The 21,926-nt window shown below is 42.5% G+C and overlaps 2 protein-coding genes across 6 annotated transcripts in view; one reads left to right on the top strand and one right to left on the bottom strand.

Annotated features, from left to right (window-relative positions):
• The window catches only part of LOC135941521 (2-acylglycerol O-acyltransferase 1-like), a 102,788-nt gene that overhangs the window by 67,975 nt on the left and 12,887 nt on the right, over positions 1–21,926 (bottom strand). The window lies entirely within an intron of this gene.
• Positions 1–21,926, top strand: part of sr (stripe) — a 67,476-nt gene that overhangs the window by 38,872 nt on the left and 6,678 nt on the right. For 2 of the 5 annotated variants that reach the window (XM_065482374.1, XM_065482375.1), the window contains one exon: positions 20,004–20,363. In XM_065482374.1, coding sequence (XP_065338446.1) covers positions 20,051–20,363 — 313 coding nt within the window. In that variant the 5' untranslated portion in view covers positions 20,004–20,050. Of the gene's footprint in view, positions 1–1,992; positions 2,428–8,049; positions 8,772–20,003; positions 20,364–21,926 lie in introns of those variants that run through there. The other 3 variants (XM_065482373.1, XM_065482372.1, XM_065482376.1) reach the window with 3 other exon arrangements.

Below are 21,926 nucleotides of genomic sequence, written 5' to 3' on the forward strand. Positions count from 1 at the left end.
CGCATAGTGCCTAATAATAACGCAAGTGTACAGTATAAGAGCAATACACACACTCTCTCGAAGGGATTATCCGCGCGCGGCGTCGTTTGTTATGTACGAGTACACAGCCAGCACACACACATACATACGGTGTGCTGGAGCGTGCAGAGTGCAGCGATTATTTATATTCCCAGCGCTGCACCTGGCACTTGACCGAGCGTTTTGGCGCCAAAATCTGCTTCAAATCGACTCGCTTTTTCGACTTTCGGCCCGTCGCCGCCGCAAATGTGGCGGCAGTACGAAAATCCGACCCGATCGCACCCTTTTTCGACCCATTTTTTGGCGTCGCATGTGGAATGCGGGAAAGCACTCGTCTCATAATCGAGAAAAGTCCTTTAATGCCGGCTTTTTTATTTTCAGCGACGCGCTCTATACGAAATATGTAAATAAGATGTGCATTAACACCTCTCGCTCTCGCGGAGATGCGGCTTATGCTCAACTGCGCCTCAATTGGTGTTGAAATCGCCGCCAGGTGAAATATTTTCTCGGAATTAACGTGATCAAACAATTCGCGTTCACGTTAACCAGGGGGGCGGCAGTGGTCAGCATCAGCAGCTGCTCTTTCTTCTTGCGGACGCAACTGGACTTCAAAACGCAACCTTTTAGCGAGTGTTTGTCGAATAAAAATATTCGAAATTAAACGACCCCATTACTCGTCAAACGGTTATCGTCTACAAATTACCCACTTGAAGAGCCTCTGACAAGAATCGTGGGATTTAACACTACAATGAGCAAGGAAAACTTAGGGGCTGTAAGCTCGTTTTGGGGGGCTGCAAACGAATTTAATCGACTTAGGGAGCGCGAGTAACAGCGCCCAAAATACTCAAATTTTAACGATTTTAAGGAGACCTCATTGATACTCAAGAGACTTCAGAAATATTTATTTTGTCTACGTCCAATTTTCTCAATTTTGCACGCCTTTTTAAGAGCATGCAAAGTATTTTTTTTATGTATAATTTGTTCGTATTATAATCTCTTGACCCTAATATCTCTCATCATGTCGATTTATACTCTTAAAGACTCTCCCGCATAATGGCCTTTTAATAATACGCTTTACCCCCCAATATTGTATTGCGATTTTGCTCATTATGCCAAAATTGAACAGGACTTGAATTTATTGCGTGAACAAATGGTACGGATATATGTATATCTTCTATATATATATCTCTAAATCTTAGCGCCAATTGTGCTCAATCACGCGGGTTCATACGACAAAAATGACGTTAGATCTTTTTACTTCTCGCAAAATTTCGCAGCACTTTTATTTTTATTTTGTTAACAGTTCCGTATTAGTAGACTTAGAGGAACTGCATTCATTTGAGGGTTTATTTCAGGAGGAAGATACACACTTGGAAATGCATATGATATTTCGTTTTTAAAGCACACATATTATATTATTTTAAACAATTAATACATAATGCCCATTTTAACTCCAGTCAATTTCTGAAAAATTTTTAGTCTGTGCTCCATAAGCCTAATCTGCTAGTATCAGGTATTTCAAATTAAAAAAGTGCATTTTGTAAGAAGGGCCCAATTCTTTACCTGCAAGACAACATCCGTAGCTAGTCGTTTAATTTTTTTTTTGTTTTCAAGATAGAACGTATCGAAAACGCATTTAATTTCCATTAATGTCACAAATTATTCTCCTTATGACGCAAACCAAAACGAAATTCATAAGCTTAAATTCCATCCACTATGTGGAAGCACCATCTGACAGAAATTTTCGTTCCTATATCAAGAAATTAATAGAAAAATAATTTCAAATAAAAATTCAAGTCACACATTTTCCAGCAAAAAACAAAATTACACAAAATGGATTATTTTTTCTTGCTCACTCTCGAGCTGGCATAGATGAAAATTAAACAAAACGAACGAGCAAGAAACATGCGTTCAATGCGACCAGCTGATGAAAAGGACACCTAACGATGAAGCGTCAGACTGAGAAAGGCTGTTGCATTGGCAGGCAAGGCACTCTTAGTAACTAATTGATTCCTTTTCTGTGTTGCCGATCGACGCGATTATTGCACAAAATGCAAGGCTGACGTCAGCGCCCGCGCCACTTTGAGCCTCCATCAGCAGAGTGCGCTTGCTTTTCTCTGAATCTCTCGCGAGCAGTCTCGGCTTCAAAGTGTTCAGCTTCAGCAGCATCCACACGTCTGCTCGAAAAGCTCTTTTTCGCGCGCGTGTTACTGACCCGACGCGCGGCGCATTTGTGTGTGCGACCTCGATGTGTGGGCAAAAGCACGGCAATCCGTCGTCGTCGTCGGCGCGCTGGCGGACGTTCGGCCCGCGCAAACCGACCAAGTTCACGGACCAAAACACCTGACGCCTCGAACACCAGGATACCCATGCTATGCACGCTGCAGCTGCACACTCTTCCGCAAATGGGTACTTTCAGTTTTTCATGTCTTAACTAACCCTTAAACCGGATCAAAATGCGAAAAAATTACCACTTTGTCAATCATCAATTGCCTGTGACGTTGGCCGCGCTGTTTGAATTAATGTATAAGTTTTAATGAAAGAAAGACCAAGAAGCAGATCAATTAAAAACTAATTTTTAAGTGTTATTGTACTAAGAAATGTATTTTGGTGCAAATCAAAACCTGTTATGCCAATTGGGTTGAGTGCATCTGAATTGATGCGAAATTTTGAGGAGATCAAGTGCGGATTTGTTGCCCTCATTTGCCTCGTGCACATTGCTCATCCATTCAGATTTGGAAGGCGTGCAAAATCTACTCGCTGGTTTGCACCTCCCCAGCATGCGTGAATGACACAAGACGAGTGTCTAGCGTTTGAATCAAATACCCCGATGCGGGGGGAAATGGATCACAGGACTGGGCAATGTTATTAAACGCACATGGCTTGTTGCCAGCTCAAAGCGAATGCAGAGGTTAGCACATCTAACAATCAATCAGAGAAACCGTATTAAAAATTAGAAGTATCAATTTTGGTTGAAGCGTTTTTCCTGATTTTTCAAGATTTTTCAAGACTTCACTTTTTACATATTTTACACAATTTTAGCAAGCCGCTGGCCTATTGTTGTAGCTCACAAAGAAGTAACAGAAAACCAGAAAACCAAATGAAGTGTGCAAAGTCAACAGCGAGAGTTTCCCTTGTTATACATAAAAAATTAAAAAATATCAGTTTAACAAATTCAGACTGAATCAAATTTAAAGCTGAAAATTATAAATAATCACAAAGCCAGAATTTACTTAATCAAACATGCAACTCACACTTCACGAGCTTATCATAATATGGAAATATACAATAAGGGGGAGATGTAAATAACTCCCCCTAATTAAGTATTAAAAGTGATTTACACTCATTAGTACGTCACTTAATACTTCATATATATAAATATGCACGTTTAAAACAAACCGTAAAATATATTAAATATTTAGCTCTTTACTTTTCCAAAGCCACCAATTGGTAGCTGTTTTGGACGAGTTAATGATCTTCATCTCAACAGATAACACCTAGTGGAGAGTGGCTGAACATTACAGATGATTTTCTTAACGGGGAATACGGAAAGCAATTGTTTAATAAAGCAAACATTGTGGCTCAATGCGGAAAGAGATTACGCCAATCGTAATCTATTTTGTTTTTGCAAAATATATACATATGTGTCTGTGTCTTTTATAGAATGTTCGCCCTTTCTTGCTTATATTTTCAATTAATTTGATTTTTATGTTAAGCAAGAAACAGAGGTACATCAAAGATAGATTTTCCTGTGAAAAGTGACTTCAATGACACCATATGAGCTGTGAATAAAATAATGTGTCTGGTTTTCATTTGTATCATATTATATTTCAAACGACGAATAATATAGAGTTTAGACTTCACTCAGTTTATGAAATTCAGCTATAAATTGAACGCATTTACGATGTTTGAAATATAAAGTGCACACTCCTAGTCAAATCATTCCGATCTATATGGTGTGACATGAATGAGGCGTGTTGAAGCAAAAAACACTCTCTGCTTTGATGAGGCAAAGGACCGCTTGCGCATTTGACCTTCTCAGCCTGGTGTAAAATGCTTGCTATTTTTCGTTCGGCAGTTTCCTGCGTTTATTTTGGAAATTTGGGGAATTCACAGAGAGCCAGCCACCCGCACCCACACGAAATAAATCGATAATTTAAACCACCAGGGGTTGCGTAGCAGGAAAGTGAGGGAGCACCTATCACCTCTCTTATTATACCGCATGCTTCTCTCTGGCACATACTTGACCTTTTGCAGAAAAGGCACAATAAACTTTGACATTTTCAGTCAAACTGTTGATCGTTTTGCTGTTTGCATTTCAAACACCGGCGCTCGTTCTTTGTGCAAACATCGAAAATTAAATGAAAAAGAGAGGGAGGAAAACGAGTATGTATATCAGCATTTAGAAATCATTTTTCAACCATCACGGAAATAATATTGCAACTTGGTTTATTAAATATTTACTTTGAAATGTCTAATGTTCATTCATAAAGCTGGCATCAAAAATTCTTAATGGCAGACATTTAAAGTTAATCGTAGGTGAAGATAAATATATGCAAAATGATACGTGATAGCAACAATTGCACCGAAACATGTTTGAAATAAACCAAGTTCACTGCAAGTCGGGGGTGAGAAAATGTCACTGCGCTACAGTGAGATTTTCTCACCCCTGACTTGCAGTGTTGAATTGAAACTGTCATAGCTCATTCTATTTTCTGCTCAGTGAGATACATTTTTCAATTGAAAACTTTGAATGATAATCTCTTTTCATGCTTTTCATATGGAATAATTGCACCTTTACCGAAATAGCACTTAATCATTACAATCGGTTTCCTCGTTCTTAACTTGACAATGCATTTTATTTCCTCTTGCTTTTGGACGACAGATAGTTTGACGTTTGCTCCCACAACTACATAGTCTTCCATTCGTTGAATCAGATATGTCAAAGGTATCCCCGAAAGGAATAATTTTTCCTCATCGTTATCAGAATGGTGACGCAGGGTGCCATCAATGGGGACGGAATTTTCCGAACTTGACCAGGGTCAGTGATGTTGAGCGAATAGCCGAATTAACACTTCGTGACGTGCACTGTGTGCGTTCGTCGGTCGGAAAAGTTGTGGCCTTTTTCTCGTACGTCACGCCGGTGGAAATTTCGCCACCCGAAAAAGGCGCGCGTGTAGTTCACATTCGCCGAATCAGCAAAAAGAATGAGGGTGTAGTGTGCGTTGACGTACGCTGCCTTATGCGCGTAAAATGGCCATTTCTGTTTGCCAACGAAACACGTGAGGAACAGCTGAGAGCGCACAAAGCTAAACCTGATCCGAATTCAAACTCGTCAGCCAACAATAGTGAGCAATACTTTAGTTGCTCGGAAAATAGAAAGGAGAACAGAGTGATTCATAACATCTTAATTGCACTTAAGGACAATTGTTTAACTTGCGAACGGTTAGAGTGTGGTCGGCAAGAGAAAGAGAATTTTCAACTGGTCATTTTGCCTTCATGACGTGGGCAAATTAAAAAAAAACTACGAATTGCTATATATAGACAAAGGACACTGTGTCAGGCTAGTACGTTTCAACAAAGACGTATGAGGTTGTTCATTAAAACTAATTCCATTTATTGTGTTGCATATTTGTACATCTGTTTGCCCATCTTGCTGCATCAGGAGCCAAAAAATAAATTTAAAAATTAGCTGAAAAATATTCTGCATCATTAAAGATATTATTGTGCAGAAGTGAAATTTGTACAAGTAGTCGTACTTTAATTTAAAGAATTAATATAAGCCGTACGAGTTTTTGTATTGTGTTTTGCTATTATTTGTTATTTTACAATAGTGCGCCGAATGATGACTGTTTCGTTATACTTGAATTAAGTTACAGTGAATAATAGAACAAAAATTTCACTTAACGGTGAACAACAATAGAATTATTACAGTTTTAAATTTGGCACAGTTTTGAAGCTTCTCTTAGTCATTTCTCTTGCACGACAATTTTAAATGTGCTATTTTTTGCGGCACTCACCACAAAATTTACATTTAAAATCATGGTTAAATAAGCATAATAAAGTATTTGATTGACACTTAAAATGTAGTGGTATATAATATAGCCATGACATGCATAACGAGGGAGGACATAAAACATTGTTCTTGAAAATGAAGTTCTCGTCAATTCATATTTAACATTTTTATGAAGAAAATATTTAATTTTGGAAACTACAGAAGTCCAGCCAATTACAATTGTTTCAGTCTCATAAAATTCAGTACTAATAAATTATCCGTTCAATTTCTCTGGGTTCTGGGTTACAAAATATTATATAATTATGTGTCAGTCTCTGGGCAGTTAAATGTAATTTTTAAATCGGTTATAAATAGGTTCGAATCTTTGGCAACAATAGTTCATAGAAATAGCAAGAAATATTCATGCTTTAAAATACTTAGTAATTTTTTTTTCAAATAAAGTGTTTCAAGTTTCAACAAAGTTCTTTTTATTCTTAAGAAAACCCAAATTATAAAGTTGTGCTAAAGTGCTCTTTTATAATTTTTAACGTTTTAATGTAAATTGCTTTTTGAGCAGGGTAAATTAATTCCAAAAACTCTCTAAATATAATTAAATTGAATCTATGGCATCTTGAAAAAATATATTTAGAAATATCATTTCTATTTTTTAAATATCTCATATCATCTTGAGTTTTAATGGTTCCTATTGTATGGTAGCACTCTCCGTCCACCCTTTTCAACCTATGTACATTTCCTTAGTAGCAGTGTCATTTCTAATCTTCCCTTCTGCGTGAAACGTCAAACTCTCACGCAGCAGATGATCGAGACTAATTGTGCTCAATAACATTTTCTGTAAGAATTTAGGGGCATGAGATTTATAATTATTGTAATCTTGCAAGTGCTCTGATTTTAGTGGTAATTAACTACCGTGTTTTACAGCGTTCGTTTTGTGTAATTGAGAACCGAAATTGTGAGGATTTTTAAAAAATAATGCTTTTATAATAACAAATTATGTCAATTTCACCAATTTCACAAGAGAGCCAAATATTTTTACTTAAAAAATTACGTTCCAAATTTAACTTTGTCAGCTGATTGAAATATCTCTACTCTCTCAAGCCAGAAACATTTTTTTCAGTCAGGTTGAATGCGAACTTGCAGAAGTCGAGCAGAGCTCTGTACGTTGGCGGAGCAATTGTTTCTTCGGGAAAGAGACAAATTAATCGAGAGTGGCTGCACAGGCGAATTGAATGGAATTGACAAGAGGCTGGTCGCGATCGTCTCGCGCGCGCGGCATCTACAAAGCGCAGAGAGAGAGAGAGAGAGAGAGAGAGAGAGAGAGCACGTTCGGTGGTCGCGTGCCAAACGGGAGCGCTCTCGTCTTGTGGCCCAACGACGAGTGGCAAGGAGGAAGGAAACTTTGAAGGAAAAGAATCGCGGAGAAAACACAAACACGCGCGCACCGGCCGGGGCTTTTAGCCGGCGCTGCGCTGAAGAGCCGCGTTTGACATTTACAGGGGGCGGGGGCGCACGCGAGCACGAGGGTTGAGCAGGGCGGGGGCGGACTGGGGGCGCAGGGGGTTGGCTGACAGTCGCGCATCGGGTCACGTTTGAGCAGAAGCGAGCGGAAGCTGCGCCCCTGAGCCTCCACTGAGGCGGCCGGCCGGCCCACGTCCCGCAGCCCGTTACACCAGCCCACGTCTCGGGTCGCCCCGGTTCGCTTCAAAAGACTCCCGGACCGTGGCTTCCAGAACAATTTTTAATGTTAGCGAACAACTCGCTGCAACGCATTTTTACCATACCCTGGAGCAGCTTTTTTTCAGACCAAAATGAGTCATGTTAGTTTTTGCTCTTACCTTGCTCGAATGTATAAGCATTTGTGGAAGTGGGAAATGTTTTTTCTGTGCAGTGTCCATCGATCAGGTTTAATTTCTAGTTGATGGTACCGTCCAAATTTAACTTATTTGGCTGTTCCGTTTGGCCTTCTATTGTCGTAAATGTCAGTGTTGGAGATTAGGAAATAGTCAGCATAGGTTTCTTCTAGGTTAAAAGAAATTTTATTTGGATTTGGGCGCGACTTTTGGCGAGCGATTTGCGCGCGGTGATTTGCGGTCGATTGAGGCTACCCCCGCACATTGGTTGAGCGAGTGGCTGTGTGTCGGGCGGGCTCCCCACCTTGGATCACATGGAAACTGTTGGCAAGTGTGTAAAAGGTATAACGCTTGCGCCGTTTCCAAAATGACAAACACCTTGTGTGCGTGTGCCTTTGCCGGCGTCGAGAGCAATCGCGCGCGGCGGCACATGCACTTTGCTCGGCAGTGCGGCGCTTCCGGACGCGCTCTCCAAGACGTGTGCTGCTGAGTGGTGCCGAGAGAGCGAGGCCGGGGCCGCAGCCACCCCCGATGGATCCCCCGACGGCCATGCCCTTGAGCCGCCGCCGCTGCTGCTGCTATGGTCGGTCGAGCCAAGCGAGGCCCGGGGGCTAGCAGGGGCCCCACCAGCCTCGAGCCGCCGTCCCCGCCGCCCCCGCTGTCATCCTCGTCGGGCAGCGATGAGCCGCCTCCGCGGCCGGGGGCGGCCCGCGTTCGCCGCGACCGCCGCCTCCACTCGGTCATCCGCAGCCGCGACCACTCGCCCGCTTCGGTGCAGCTACAGGTGCCACCCCCGGGGGCCGCCCAGCAGGCCTCCCCGGGCATCATGGAGGAGTTGTTCAACACCTTCTTCCCGGACGCCCACGCCGAGCCCCTTCCGTCCACTTCTGGTAAAGTCTCTCTCACCAAAACCAACCCCCCTTTTTGTGAAAAATCAACCCGGTCTAGCCGCGTGGCTGCATGCCCCGTTCCACCCTTTACTTGTTGCGCTCAATTTATTTCAAAGGGGTGCGTTTTCAGCGCCGACGCCGCCGCCGCCTTCACTGCGCGGCACGTGCCCTTTCAGTCCGTCGCGTGACCCCGTCGTTTACTTGGAATGAATGAAAGAGACGCCCACGAATCCGCTTCGTCGCTGCTGCCGCGGCTGCTCCCTTTCGCGCGTCGCGATTTTGAGAGCTGCTTTTTAGGAGGCGCGGGAAAATCGATGGGTTACAGGAAATGCTAAGTTCATTCAAAAGGTCGTTTTGTTTTGATCAAGGCACGCCCACATTAGTTACTTGGTCTCTGGCTATAAAATCAGCATCTATTAAACGATCAGAATCAGCTGTTTTTTTAACTTCGCAGCGTTGAAATTGCTATTTTACTCTAAATTATTATGGCGGTCATTTGAAAAACTCTATTTTAGAAAATTGGCCTTTTTGATTGACTTTAAGCAATGGTTTGTTTTATTTATTTATTTTGCAGAATGCATGACTGACATTAATGTCATTTATATGAAAATGCTCACGTAGTCTTTTAGTCTTTTTAGAAATCTGTGACACAATATCAAAGGCCCTCTGAAGCGCACGACAGCCTCCATTTTCAAGAATCTATATTGAATTATTAAATATACAACAATTATTTTTTAACATATAGAATAGTTTCCTAAAAATTTAAATGTAGCATTTTTCGGATTAAAAGTGGAAACAATCGTGCACTTATAAGGGGTCTTCCTATCTGCAAACACTGCTAAAAGTCATGTCGGCAATCCTTTGAAAAAATTTGCAGCAGTGATAGGCCCTCAAGTGAAGCGGATTCGCTTCTGTGAGGTTTATGTCCATTTTGTGATTAGATTGTGAACTAGTGGCAAAAATTACAATTATAATCAGAGTTCACTTTTGGTTAGTAAAAAAATTGACAGTTAAATTCAAACTTTTGCACCCTGCCCTTCATGCAGCGATGAAATTTTTAACAGCAAAAACAGTAGCGGCTCAATTAACTCTTGCAATTAAAAAAAAACGGTGCGAGTGCGGAGCAAAATCCATATTTGTCGATGGCAGGTCGCGAGCGCGAACCCTGACGAGAAAGGAAAGCGTGCCAGGCCATGCCAGGGGAGGCGACAATCTAGGTTCGAGTGTGTCGTGACGTAACGTGACATCATCAAGCTGAAAATTTCGCTGCCTTTCGTTTAATACCTTGTTCTGCCCACATAATCCGTGACGTAACGACGCGAGAAAAAAGACTGCTGGGCAGATAAAGAGCGGCGATTGTGAATTAAGTGAGGAGAGCAGATAGGCCGTCGTCGTCGTCGTCGTCTCTCTCTCTCTCTCTTTCTATCTCGCGCGCCGGGAAAAAGGTGGGTAGGTGGAAAACAGGTTGCGGAGGACTTATTTGGTTCGAAAAACGATCTCGCGGCGCGCGTACTTTGAGAAAACGAACGAAACGTCACACGCGCGCGTAGGCTTTATTAACCGCTCTCGTCTCCGTGTTTATTATTATGATTATTCAGTTCGCTCCACCCTTTTGTCCACCTTTGGACATGGCCGCTACGTCACCTCGTGGATGCCGTCTTTGCCAAAACGGGTGATCGGGCGTCCCATTATGTCGACCAATCGCCGCCCGCCGCCGCCCGATGCAGCAATCACGACGCGCTGCACGCACCGGTTGCATACTTCGCGAAACGCCTCTCGGCCATTACAATACAAAGTGCGCTCTCTCGCCATGATTCGTTCAAACTGCCAGCAGCAGCAGTTAATTGCAAAAAGACGAATTGCCTTCCGTACGTCTCTCTTTCTCTCTCATCCTCTCCAATCTGCGTCGTTGCACACTTTTCCTGGAAGATGACCAGAATATACATAAATGCGTCTCATGAATTATGAGATGCAGGTGGGCAGATGAGGACAGAATTAGATCCTGCTTCGCAAAAGACTTTAATTTTCTTTCTCGCGTAGCTGAAAGCAATTCAGAAGCATTGACAATGACAGCCACACCGGGTCTAAAATCAGAAACAACCGTAATTCCTGAGTCATTCATGTATAGGATAGATGCCTTCCTTTATTTTTATAATTTTAATTTTCAATGTGCCTTATATTTCTAAAAAAATGTTATCCAATGAACGCACGAGAGAGGTTTTTCCATTCCTCCACGTGCTTTTAATTCAGTGCGAGAGGAAAAAGCGAATTTAATGAAGAGAAAAATATTATATCACAGCAGCTATTACGGCCCATGTGCTACCTGGAATTCGATCTAGTTGAAAAATTATTTTTGCACAAGCATATCATATAGAAAAGCAGGAGTTTGGTGAATCAATGGAACACAATTCTTAAAGATTTCATGTATGCGTAAATGTGTGTTAATTTATAAATCAAACAATTCATCAAATGGTCTCTTGTTGTGTAAAGATGATTAAAACCTAATTTCGTGATATAAAAATTTTAATTTGTGATATATTTATGATCTTGTTTGTATTGCGATACGATTATTTATATTATTTATTCCAAATCAAACAAGTTTGCAGCTCCTGTTTATGATTTAACCACACATGTTTACACACCAATCCTATCTTAAAATGAAAAATTAATTTACTAAAATACATATTCGTTATTGTATTTTGTGCTTCAAGAGTCTGGTAATCATGAAGAATGCGAAACTTTTTGGTTAAATTTCACAATTGAAATATCCATTTTATGAGAAAAACATTTCGTCTTTTGTGCTAGTCAGTCTGTTGCCTTGAGCTATGTCTGTGAAGAAATTTGATTCCCGTGATGCAATTTATTGAGACTGATTCAAATCTGAGAGATAATTTTCCTTTGCTTCAATGTCATATAAATTGTGATCTCGAGAAAGTTCCGAAATTAATAAAGAAATCCAATCAAGTGCTGCATAGAAAGGATTTTCATCGCTGCAAGAAAAATGTGCCCACGCCATTTTCGGCTTTCTTGCGCGAAGGTTGGAAATTTCTCACGGCTTTCGGGCGAAAAGTGATGAAATTCCCGCCCAAAAACGCAGCAGACGAATAATTGTTGTGCCATACGCGAGGGCCGCAATTTAATTTCATGATTGTTAGTACGTACGTGCACGCATCAATTATCTCGCAGATAAGATTTATTTTTACGAATGCAAATCAGCGCTTCTTCTCCCGCGTGTGTACGAGCTCAGCAACAAAAGTGGCCGTTGCTCGAGGCGCGTGATTTCACAAAAAGTCGAAAAAGATGATCGAGGCAACGAGCCGAGTGACAGTATCTGGCGCGAGATCGGGAGATTCCGAAAGCTTATTTTACTTGGCGTTTTCTCAGGAGAAAAGTTTTGGTGCAGAAGAAGTGTGCGCGGGGCGTGCGACGGACGACTACCTGTTGCATTCAATTCTCGGAGGGACGAGTGCAGGCAAGGCAAGGCAAGCGGCGCGTGACTAAGCCGAAACTCGTCTTTCTTCGAGAGAAGAAAGGCAGATAATTCCTTTTCACAAATTAGTCGAGGCCTTCCCGATCTGGCTCACGAGAGTAAATAATAATTATTATGCCCGAGACAGGCATGTGTAAAACTGTTGATTAAGATTTAAATCGTATTCAGTCCTCCCTGGCCTTATAAGGAGGAAAGGCAGCTAGAGATTCCAGCACTTCTTCTCCTGCGCCTCTCGTAATAATCTATCATATTTATGAAGTTAGACAAATTTGAGACAACGCCTTTTCACTTGGGCCCGGAGATGGGTGGAGGCATCAACCCCATTTTCCTCTTTATTTCGCTCTCTACCCATCAAGGCTATTTTTCGCTTTCAAGAACACACGTATATATGCATGATTCACTCGCGCCGCGCGTCTGCCTTAATATACATACTCGAAAAAGGCTTTGTTATTAAGCACGCCGTGTCCTTCTCTGCCTATTTTTTAATTACGCCCGGCCCGGCAGCCGTGGAAACTCGATCGAGCGGCGATTCTTAATTGATTGCTCGATTTATGATCACGCATAGCAATGATTTTTTTAATCAGTTTATGCCAAATAGTAGCCAGACAATTAATAAATATCAAACGTTGGCAAAATTAAGCCGAGGTAGGGTTTTGGATTAGAGATTCCTCGAGGCGATAAGCATAAACAAAACCATCTCAAGTCGGCTGTTTTTGCTGACTGCCGAGCACACTTTCTGCCGCTTATGTCCACCAAAATTATACACTTGGAACGCGTGAAATCTGCTACTAATCTTCCCATTATAGGCACTTATGTTGTAGACGCTATATGTTGTGTAATTGCAGTGCCGAACAAGGAGAGCGATTACACTAATTGAAAGCCGTTTCCTCGATTTCAGCTGCATTTCAAGGATTTTATTGCACCTATATACGGTCTTAAATTTGAAATTTTTACACGTCAATTCATTTGCTCGCTTTCCAATTTCCAACCGCAGCAATTATGAAATTTCATGGGCCCTACAGGCAGAAATCAATATGTTATACTCAATCCGCTTTGCTTTTTGCTCTGTATTATTGAATATTTCATTCATTCACCTGTGAGTGCCTGTAAAAATAAAGCAAATTTTCTCGTGATTTAGTTGGGATTAAATGGTTTCTTGCTGTTTTGATTATTAAAGGGCGGAGGTACCATCAACTTTCTCATTTCAAGAAAATAGCTTTGAAGATAAAAGTAAAAAATAGAAGACTTAAGCTCACATACATATTTCATATTCTTATATACATATTATGTTAAGTGTTGAGGCGGTAGCCAACTTATTTGATAGATATTTGCGGATATTTGTTTGAACATATAGTTCAATTGAGAATTAGGCAAACACACACAATTTTGCAAATTTCTAGAGTCCATTTATTTGAATTATAAAATGAGAGAGATGAGATAAATTATTCCAGCTGAGAAATCCCTCCGACATTTTCTATTAAAAATAACACCGTTTTTATTACAACTGATATAAAAAGCTTTTGAGCACATGCTCAAGTTGTTTAGTTCAACCTCGTAAATTCAGTGAGAAATGAAGAGTAAAAATGGCTCAACTCTACGCGGATTGACTGAAGAATATTTTTAGTACTTAAAATGATATATCGTACATTTCTGGTAATGTTCGGCCACTGTTTTAGCAGTGCTTAAGCCTGTAAATTCGTAATTTCCAGTCTCAAATATTATATCTCTCATGTGTGGGTTGAACTTTGTTTATTATTATATGTGAGCAAGCGCAGAGCAACTTTACCCCATGCCTGCCCACATCCAAAATCAAAAGACATACATTTAAAATCAAAGCATTTTAGAGTGAGGTAGTCCTTTAAATTATGTGAGAATAATCTTGCATTTTTTGTACTTGAAAATAGGTTGAAAATTTTCATTAGGGAAAATGAAGCAGGTGGTACACAAAAACGAAATTTTCAAATGGTTTTAGGTCTGATTATAAGACGATTAAGTAATATATTTTAATAATTTCAGGTGATTTTTTTCTTCCGACTCCACATGCAAAGAAATTACTAGTCAAATGCACGTGGGCAGCTTAATAGACATTCTGTGTGTTGCAACCAAAAGCTTCCAGCACAGCATCTTGCCACCGTTTTAGTTTCAGCATGATGATTATTGCTTTTAGTTGCAGTCCACGTGCATTTTGTGCGCATGAACCTCCAATTGGATGTACTGGCCCATTTGAGAAACCATTAAATTGATGTTAAAATATAATAAACTTTTCTGCACGACCTTTAAATTTTTGTCCAAATGTTGTTAATGAATCCTCCTCCGTCTGTTTATGAGGAGGAAAACTGTGGAATTGAAGAGTAAATAAATATTTGATCGAGTGAAAGCAACATTTCCTGCTCACCAGTGTTGGTTTTTGGTTCGAAAATGTCAATTAAAAGGAAGTGTATAAACAGAAAATGCGATAATGGGCGGTCTGAAACTCCCAGAAGCGCTAAATATAAGTTATATTATGGTATGGCCGGTCCAAAAATTAATGCGAAAAGCGGCTTATGCACAGCGGCCGAAGCCGCAGAAAAGAAGCGATATATATAATTGCGCGGCGCAAAACACACACCGGGAGATATGATAATAAGGGAGACGGCGCGCGCACTTTCGTGTCTGCGGCGAAATTGAATGGGTCGGCAAAATCAATCGCGGGCAGGAAGGCATGAATGAATGGCGGCAGCGAGTGCGCGGAAAAGGCGGCAGGTGGCGGGCAAGCGGGCCGGAAAAGCGGAATGGCCGCGGAAAAGCGGACGCCAGGTCGCTATGGCGACGCCGCGTTGCCCCGGAGCAGTCACCAGGGCCGCCGCCGAGCGGATGAATGAATGACGTCACGGACGCGCGCCTTGCTCGCTTTCTGCCTCTGCACACGCGAGTGCTGCCTGTCGAAAAGGCAGCATGGACTCTCGGTATTAATTTTCCGCAGGCGTCACTGCAGCCCGGATCAAGTAGCACAAACACAGCTTCCGAACCCTCGGATGCTCGGTCGATGCCTCGAAATAGATAAACGCGCAATTAATATGTATACTGATCGCATATATGTTCCAGCAGAGCTTCACTTCCTCACAAATTAAGTTACGCACTGTTTCGAAAAGCAACAACAGCTCTTTTTACTGGCAACAGGTGCCGCAAAATGAATGTTATAAAATATTGTCAACATTCCAGGATTGAGAGAAATTAAAATTCTTTCCTTGTGCGGCTGGATTGTAAATTAATTGATCCATGCGCATTATTGTCATAATTAAAACTCACTCGTCCGTTAAAAATTGTTTACAAAAACCTGGATTGAATCTGTTGATTTAAAAAAATTTGAGATTGGCTAAAAATCAGCAGCAAAAAGGCTCTGTTCGACTTTAAAACAAACCTCACAAAATTCGTAAGAACTCATAAAATAATTTAAATCATGAATTTCAAATAATAAATTCATTATTGAAAATAACGCTTTCTAAATATATGCTGGTAGAGAGGCAATTTAGAAATTTGATAAAATTTTGAATACTATCATATCTTAAAAATCCTTGAATTTGAAGTTAAAATAATAATATTTTTCAGTGTTTTTAATTGTGACCTTTGTTACAAAATTTATTAACTGCTTATTTCTTTCAGAGTATCAAAATGTTTAAATGATTGATGACTAAAAAAATTTGTTTCACAAATCAAATTATTTTTAATATTTCCCAACGTACATAATTTTTTTAAACAACTTTTTCTAAATGACGATTTCTACTACTGGAATTGTCAATAGTAAAGCGAATGCTAAAATACTAGTGATAAGGGTGAGAGAGGAAACCGCTCTCGATCTGTGAATGAGAGGATAAGAAAGCAGTTCCCGGAAACACAATTCTATATCCCCATAACGCCGCCGCTGGCTGCTCTTTGCTTCCGTGAGCACCGCGCATGAAGCGGCAAAAAACGTGACAAGGGTCGCGTTGTTTGCTTGTATGTGTTCGCTGCACGCACTGGACTATGCAATCATAACGAATTTTCTCAGTCCACTTGTCTTGCTTCTCAACTGCCAAACATGTAAACGTCCAAAACAAAGCAGTTCAACGCATAGAAAAACAAACTTTCGCGTATATGAAATTATTATAGTTATTTCAAACAGTTACAACGTTTAGGAAATATATTCGTTTGATATTTTAATAGAAAAATATTTAATAACTCCCTCAAAACAAAATTCAATGATTTAAAATTAAAGTTTTGGCCGTAAAAGTGTGTAAAATAAAGACCAAGAAACCCCGAATCCAGTGTCATCCGGTATAAACTGATCGATAGTAGAAATTACTGTCAGTCAAGATAAAAATCATGAGCAGACTGATTCACTGTTTTCCAAAAAAATAATTTCCTTGTTGTCAAAATTTTGGCCAAAATTATTACAATAAGATAAACTGACCGCTTTCGCATGGTGCGAAAAGAAAACGCGGTGCTGGTTGCTGGCGGAGAATTAAGTCATAAAGCAAAGTAAAATATTGCCGAAAAAGTGTCATTTAACTGCCCGGCGCGCTCACGCCTCGCTGAAAAATTATTCTTTACTGCTGCTCAAATGGGCCCCGCTGATTTGTTTTCCACGCGGCGCGTTTTTGCTCTCGAGATGCGGGCGACCAGACTGCTGGAGAGACGCGCGGCGATAATGTAAAAGCAAGATGAAAAAAATTCACTGCACGACGCAGTTGCTCCGAAGAGAGACTCTCTTTATTGCGCTCACGGAATGCGATAAACATATTTATATTTCACGCTGGTCAATTTTTTTAAAAAAGGGGGTTTTGTGGAATGCTGTACTCGCTTGTGACAGGCCGTCTTTTCGCAATTCTGAATTTTTAAAAAAGCTCAGATAGGAAACTTGAATTACATTTTCATTTTTAAAAGCACAAATGAAGTAATGGACTGACTGGGAGGAATGAGATTTATTCAGTAAATTACATACCGAGTGAATTGCAAAGACTGGTGTTTTTACCAAGCGTTGGCTCGCATTGTTGAGCGCATGCACGTTGCAATATGATAGTCGGAGCGATGTTAGGGGGTTGAGCTGATGTGCCCACGTTTGACTCCCTTTATTGCATTGCAATAACGAGTCTGTTCGAAAGCTGTCCGATTCGCTACTTGCTGGTTTTCACCCCCCCCCCCCCTCCCCAGCATGAGTAAATTAATTACACGGGACGAATGTATAGAGTTACAATAAAAGACCCCGGTGCGGGGGCAGTAACACGAGTGTCAAGGTTTTACCCTGACGATAGGTAGCGATCAATACAATTGTAACCGAATCTATTGAAAACCCTGACAACGAACTGGTCTTTTTCTATAGACTGGGCTTCCTCTAATAAAGCCCGTGCGCCTTTGTTATCCGTTCACGATGTTATTAGGACACGAGGTTTCCGCGAGTAGTTCGCTATCAGAGAGGGTCACCTAATATCTCGGAAGAGATGAACCAATCAAAATAATAATATGACTGTGATCAAAGTTTTTGAAGATGTTGTATCATTAAATATCTTCAAAAACAAACCATTCACATTTGTCCCACGTGTAATGAATTAATTAAACAAGGATGAAATTGATGTATGGGCGGAGAAATACTTCTACATAACTTAAGAATAAAAACATCAAATCATAACTCTTTGCAATATGCCTTTGTTTACGGTTTAAAATACATAAATTTTATTAAATGATCAATAATATTAATTAATTATATGATATATACAATTGAAAGGGTTTTAAAAACATAAAATTATTAAAAAATTAAAATATTACAAAAGTTACTTTATATTTACATTAAAAGCTATCATTTTGTTTTAAATATAGATCCAGTTAATCTCTTTGAGATTCATCATGTCAGTAAAATCAGAAATGAATGCTATGGGTGTACCTGTACATTGATACAAGCAGACGCGATTGTCGAAATTTGCGCGTCGATTTTAAAGGCGTGTCGGGGCTGCAGGAATCGGGCTGGCCATACATGCTTTTGCGCTCGCAATAAATTAGCAGACACGTCTAACGCGCCACGAGAACAGCCACTAATATCAAACAGTGCGCGCGCGAGGTTCTTTCGCGTGGCCCGCGGGCGGAATTCGCGCGATTTGTGACCGACCGGACGCGAGCGAGAGATGCGCCGAGACGCTGCCCATCCCTGTTCGCTTTTGTGTGCCTGGCACGCGATTTATTTTTACCTGCTTTTTATTTATTGTGATTCGCGCTTTGTGCCTTCGCATCTGGACAAGCGAGATTTGCCTTTTCGATGAGCGCGTAGTTCACGGCGGTAAAATTGGTGTGTCTGTATATTCAAGCTGGAAGAACAGAACTATTTTTGCTTTGAAGGAGAACACAGAAGTATTTTTTTCATTAATAAATGTAGCCAGAAGAAGGAAAATGCTCATATAGCAATCAATAAAACAGCGTACAGCAATTTTTTATTTTTGTCTTCCAGCGATGAGGAAAGTGGAGCAAAAAATTCAGTTTAATATCGAGATGCGTTGCACCGGGAAACACAACTCCACTCTCTAAGAGCTATAAAATGAATCTGAATAATCAAACAACAGAAAAGTGCGTCCAGCATATTATAAAACACTCAGTAATAATAGTACAAGCGGTATTTAAATCAGAATATATGTTGCTGTTTTTATACAAATGATTTTAAAACAGTTAAAATTACACGATCAGTGTAAAAAAATAACACGTAGAAATTATTTTAGATTCACAAAACAAAAATGAATTCAACGTCGTCCCGTGTTGGTTATCTTATTATAATTTCAACTGAGGAGTAAACGTTTTGTTTTTAACATTGACAAAAGAGCAAAAAGGAACGGCAAGATTTGTAAAATTAAATTGAATTCTGTAATAGGTTTCCCGCTAAAAGGAGCCCGTTCGACTGCGAATTGATCGATCCGTTTCCACCCTCGGGGGTTGGTGGCACCGACCCCGCTCGGGCAATGCAAAGCCAAGCAGGGTGGAAAGGCATTAAATTGTGCGGTCGGCCAGCGCCGGGTCGGTTGACGAGTCCATCATCAGGTGGTCGCGGGCGCGCTCGCTCACACCTGTCGCCGCCCGGGGGTTGGGGGCGGGCGGGGGTCGGCCGATCGATAGGGGTCGTTCCGGGGCTGTTTGAGTGCGGCTGCGCGCGGGCGTGACGTCACCGGTGCACGTCACGGGTGCTACGTCGTCGGTGTGCGGCGGTGCCCCCCCCCCTCCACAGCGCTCGCCGATTGGCCGGGCGGCCGGTCCCCATAAATGGAAACAGACGCTCCATTCATAAAACCGAGTCGGTCGGGGTCGGAGGCGTTCAGTGAGTCGGCGGGACGCGAGCGGTGCGCACACACACACACACACACACATACACACCGACGGACGAACACGCGCGAGAGCACACAGAATTAGTTTGCGAGGCGCAGTCACGGCAGTCAGCCCCGGCATTGAGCATCACGCGCAGCAGCAGGCCGATGTTCTGATCGTGCTGCTGGTCGAGCACGCGGCCGCCGGTCCTTTCGCGAGCGCAGTGACCAACGCGGACGCCACCCTGGGTCGCGTCGTGGGCCTCAGCACCCCGATCGTGGGGACCTCGCTCAAGTTCGGGGGCGCCTCCGGGGGCGGTTCCGGGGATGAGCGGGGCGCCGGCGGTGGCGGCGGCGCTGGCAAAGTGGTCAAACACGCCAAGAGACACTCGCTGCCCAAGCCCATTACGCTGCTGTCCACTAGTTTTTCCTCTGCTCTGGCCGCAGGTGTTCAGCAGCCGCAGCAGCAGCAGCCGCAACCACCCTTTTCAACGATGATTATGGATGGGCTCGAGTCCCTGCAGGTGCCGCACGCCACTTCAGCCCTCGCTGACTCGACAGCCTCGCAGCAGCAGCAACACCACAGCTTCAACGTGCTCTGCTTCGACACGGCCTACAAGGAGCCCAGCGCCTCCAGCGAGAGCGGAGGATCGCCCCTGCCGGCCGCCACCGGACTCGCCGGCATCCCCAGCGACCCCACGGGCTCCGAGCCCGCCCCTGGAGACCTCAACACCCCCGTCACTACCTCCGGCGAGCACCCGACCTTCTTCGGACCCTCCAGCGTCGTCGAACCCCCTCCCATTACCGGTGAGTTCACGCACCTGACCTTTCGCACCCCCGCGACCCCGACACACCCCCTCTTTCGTGCAGGCAACGCTTCTCCCCCTCTCCTCCCCTCCGACCAGGGTGAAGTTTCCGCTTTCACCTCTCGCATTTCCATTCAGATATTATTTTGAAAAAAAAAATTAAAAAAAATAGTAACGCAACCTGCGCAGCACGAATGTCGGTCACGTTGCCTACACGCACGACGGTGTCTGCGTATGCAATTCACTGTACGCAGGCGTCGAGCAGGTTGCATACCCTGTGACATTTTCCACTTGACATTGACCTTCTGCACCTTTTGCTTTGCGGTTTCCCATTTCTCACCCCTCTGCGTGTGCACTCGCGTTTATTCGAATGTGTCGTCCGCGCGCGCTCTTCTCGCCCCCCAGATGATTCGCCCGCTGCCACGCTCACTCCTCACTCGGAGGGCTGCCAGGGAAAATCAATAGTTCGCGACTTTTGCGCACACACGCCGGAATATTTATTGATAATCGGCGACGGTGTGTGCTACCCGTGAATCGCACTTACGCAATGAATGAAGTTCTTCTGTCTATTAATAAGTAGAAAATAAATCGAATTTACTCTCGTTCTCCCCGCAGTTAATGGACAGTGTGCCTCGCTCCTATCTCGATTCGTTTCGATAATTGATGATCGTCTTGTTTATGACTGACTTCGAGGGGATATTTCGTAAGCACAGGACTGAAACACGTTTTCACCAAGTGTCTGCATCCAAAATCGCTTCCACCTTTTGACGAGAGCTCGCTGCTCGAATCAGTTGGGTTTTATAGCTCGCTTTGCTAATCAGCAAACAAGGAAAACGAGCGTCGAGCGCACACTATAAGCCGACGTCGCATTATAAAAGCGAGCGGGTTCGCCGCCCAGCGCTCATCGATCTCTCTCCTTTTCTGTCTCTTCCTTAATTGTGAAAAATGAACCTGGCAGCGCGTACATACATTACCTCCTTTATTCAGGGTGGGGGTCCGTGGACCTTCCTCTCACGAACGCGTCTCCGCCTTTCGCGACTGGCAATTTTATTATTTTTCTCTCTCCACGCTGTTTTCTTTTTATTTTACCTGCTGTTGCTGCTGGCGTCGCGACTTCCCGCTTGGGAAACAGCCTGCTTGCTTTTGCGCAATCCACTGCTGCGTTTGAAATGAGAGATAATTGCCCTTTTCGCAACGCTTAGAACCGTATTATGGCCATTTGTAATGATATATGCTCAAACCTGTTTGTTTAAATAGTATGTGGGCTCACTCAGTCAGCGAAATTGACTTAGGATTCGAGTGTGGCTCCGAGGGGAAATCAGCTTTCAGTCAAATTGATTTTGAGTGGCAGCTTATAATTAGTTGAACATCGTTCATGCGGACACCCCCTCGGAATGATTGATACCGATAACTAAGCCAACGTATCTGCCATACGTGACTGATTGAAAAGAGAGTACTGCTGATAGAAGAAGAAAAATCGATCTAATTAAATCATAGCTGTGGAAAATTGAAAATACGGTTTCTGACGCAACCTGCACAGCACAGGTGCTTCACAAGTTGCAAA

This window comes from Cloeon dipterum, chromosome 3 (assembly GCF_949628265.1).
Source record: "Cloeon dipterum chromosome 3, ieCloDipt1.1, whole genome shotgun sequence".
NCBI lineage: Eukaryota > Metazoa > Arthropoda > Insecta > Ephemeroptera > Baetidae > Cloeon > Cloeon dipterum.